Here is a 1,429-nt window from a genome sequence, read left to right as displayed (position 1 = left end):
ATATTCGGTATTTGACAAGCATCCACTAATTATCGATCCACCGAACTTCAAGCTTCTATCTACGAAAACAGATTCATAAACCACGCCCAAATACATGCAATAAGCAGAAAAATTTCCAGATTTCTAGGTTCAGCTCGTTCCTATATACATGATGCGCAGTACATCAACATGATAGAAATACGAATTGACAAAGCATAAGCGGCGGATTCTGATTAGTGATTACCAGAGTCGTCGTTTTCGCCGGTAGTGTCGCTCTTCACCGCCGATCCCATGAAATTTCTCTCCATCTTCGCCTCCAACAGTAAATCCTCAATTGGTTGCGTATAATGGATAAATCAGTCACCAGACAGCTCCTGCGAAGTGATGGTTGATTGGCTGAGAATGAAGGAAGAGAGAGACCACTGCGCATTTGAGCAGAATATATATATTCTAGTGTAGTCTCGTCTAACGAATTTTTATTGTGAGAAAGGTCAATTTTATCTGTGAGACAAGTCGACCTTATCGATATTTACAATAAAAAGTAATACTCTCTTATCATAAAAAACAATATTTTTTATGAATAGCCCAAATAAGAGATCCGTCCCACAAAATACGAACTATGAGACTGTCTCACACAAATTTTTGTCAATAATAACAATAAATAAATAAATAAATAAATAATAGTGTCAAAATAATTTTAAATGTTGACACAACATACATGATCCAAATATTTAAAAAAACAATAAAATATTCCAAATACAAAAAGATATAAAAACATTTTGAAAAGAGTGAGTCTCATGTGAGACCGTCTCACGGATCTTAATCTGTGAGACGGGTCAACCCTACCCATATTCACAATAAAAAGTAATACTATTAGCATAAAAAATAATACTTTTCATGGATGACCCAAATAAGAGATCTGTCTCATAAATATGACCCGTGAGACCGTCTCACACAAGTTTTTGTCTATTGAAAAATATGATGAATATTGGGTAAATTTCAAATTTCATAAGAATTTTTGGAAAAAATAAAATAAAAAGTTATCACATTTATTTTTATTAGTACTAAGTTCAAGAAATAAAACAACATTTACCATCCACGAAAATCGAACATGTGAACTTGATTTTGATATCAATTATGAGACCAGACACTTTAACAATAGTTATAGTTAATAGTAACGATATAAAACAATTTTCTAAACTCGTATAATAGTCTCAACGTAAATTTTCAATTGTTTTTTAACAAGAACAATTATTGTCGGAAAAAATAATCATATTATTCATATTTTTTTTGATTTATTATATCATTCCACGAGATTATTAAGATATACTATCCATTTTTGGCACCAGATGCATCCGTTTATGTTACATTTTAATAAAAATTATAAATTTATGTAAACTAAATTTTTATATAATATGTTTGTGTAATTGTTTTTTTCAGATTTGTTTCA

The 1,429-nt window shown here is 30.4% G+C and overlaps 1 protein-coding gene across 1 annotated transcript in view; it reads right to left on the bottom strand.

The window, feature by feature from the left end:
• The window catches only part of LOC140974761 (protein TIFY 6B-like), a 3,722-nt gene extending 3,300 nt beyond the window's left edge, over window positions 1–422 (bottom strand). Inside the window, exon 1 of the mRNA XM_073438242.1 lies at window positions 224–422. Within this exon, the coding sequence (XP_073294343.1) occupies window positions 224–287 (64 nt within the window). The 5' untranslated portion in view covers window positions 288–422. The remainder of the gene's footprint in view (window positions 1–223) is intronic.
• Between the last annotated feature and the right edge of the window lie 1,007 nt (window positions 423–1,429).

The sequence above is a fragment of the Primulina huaijiensis genome, chromosome 4 (assembly GCF_012295235.1).
Source record: "Primulina huaijiensis isolate GDHJ02 chromosome 4, ASM1229523v2, whole genome shotgun sequence".
Classification (NCBI taxonomy): domain Eukaryota; kingdom Viridiplantae; phylum Streptophyta; class Magnoliopsida; order Lamiales; family Gesneriaceae; genus Primulina; species Primulina huaijiensis.
Note: the sequence above shows the minus strand (reverse complement) of the source record. Positions and strands in the feature narration are given on the sequence as shown.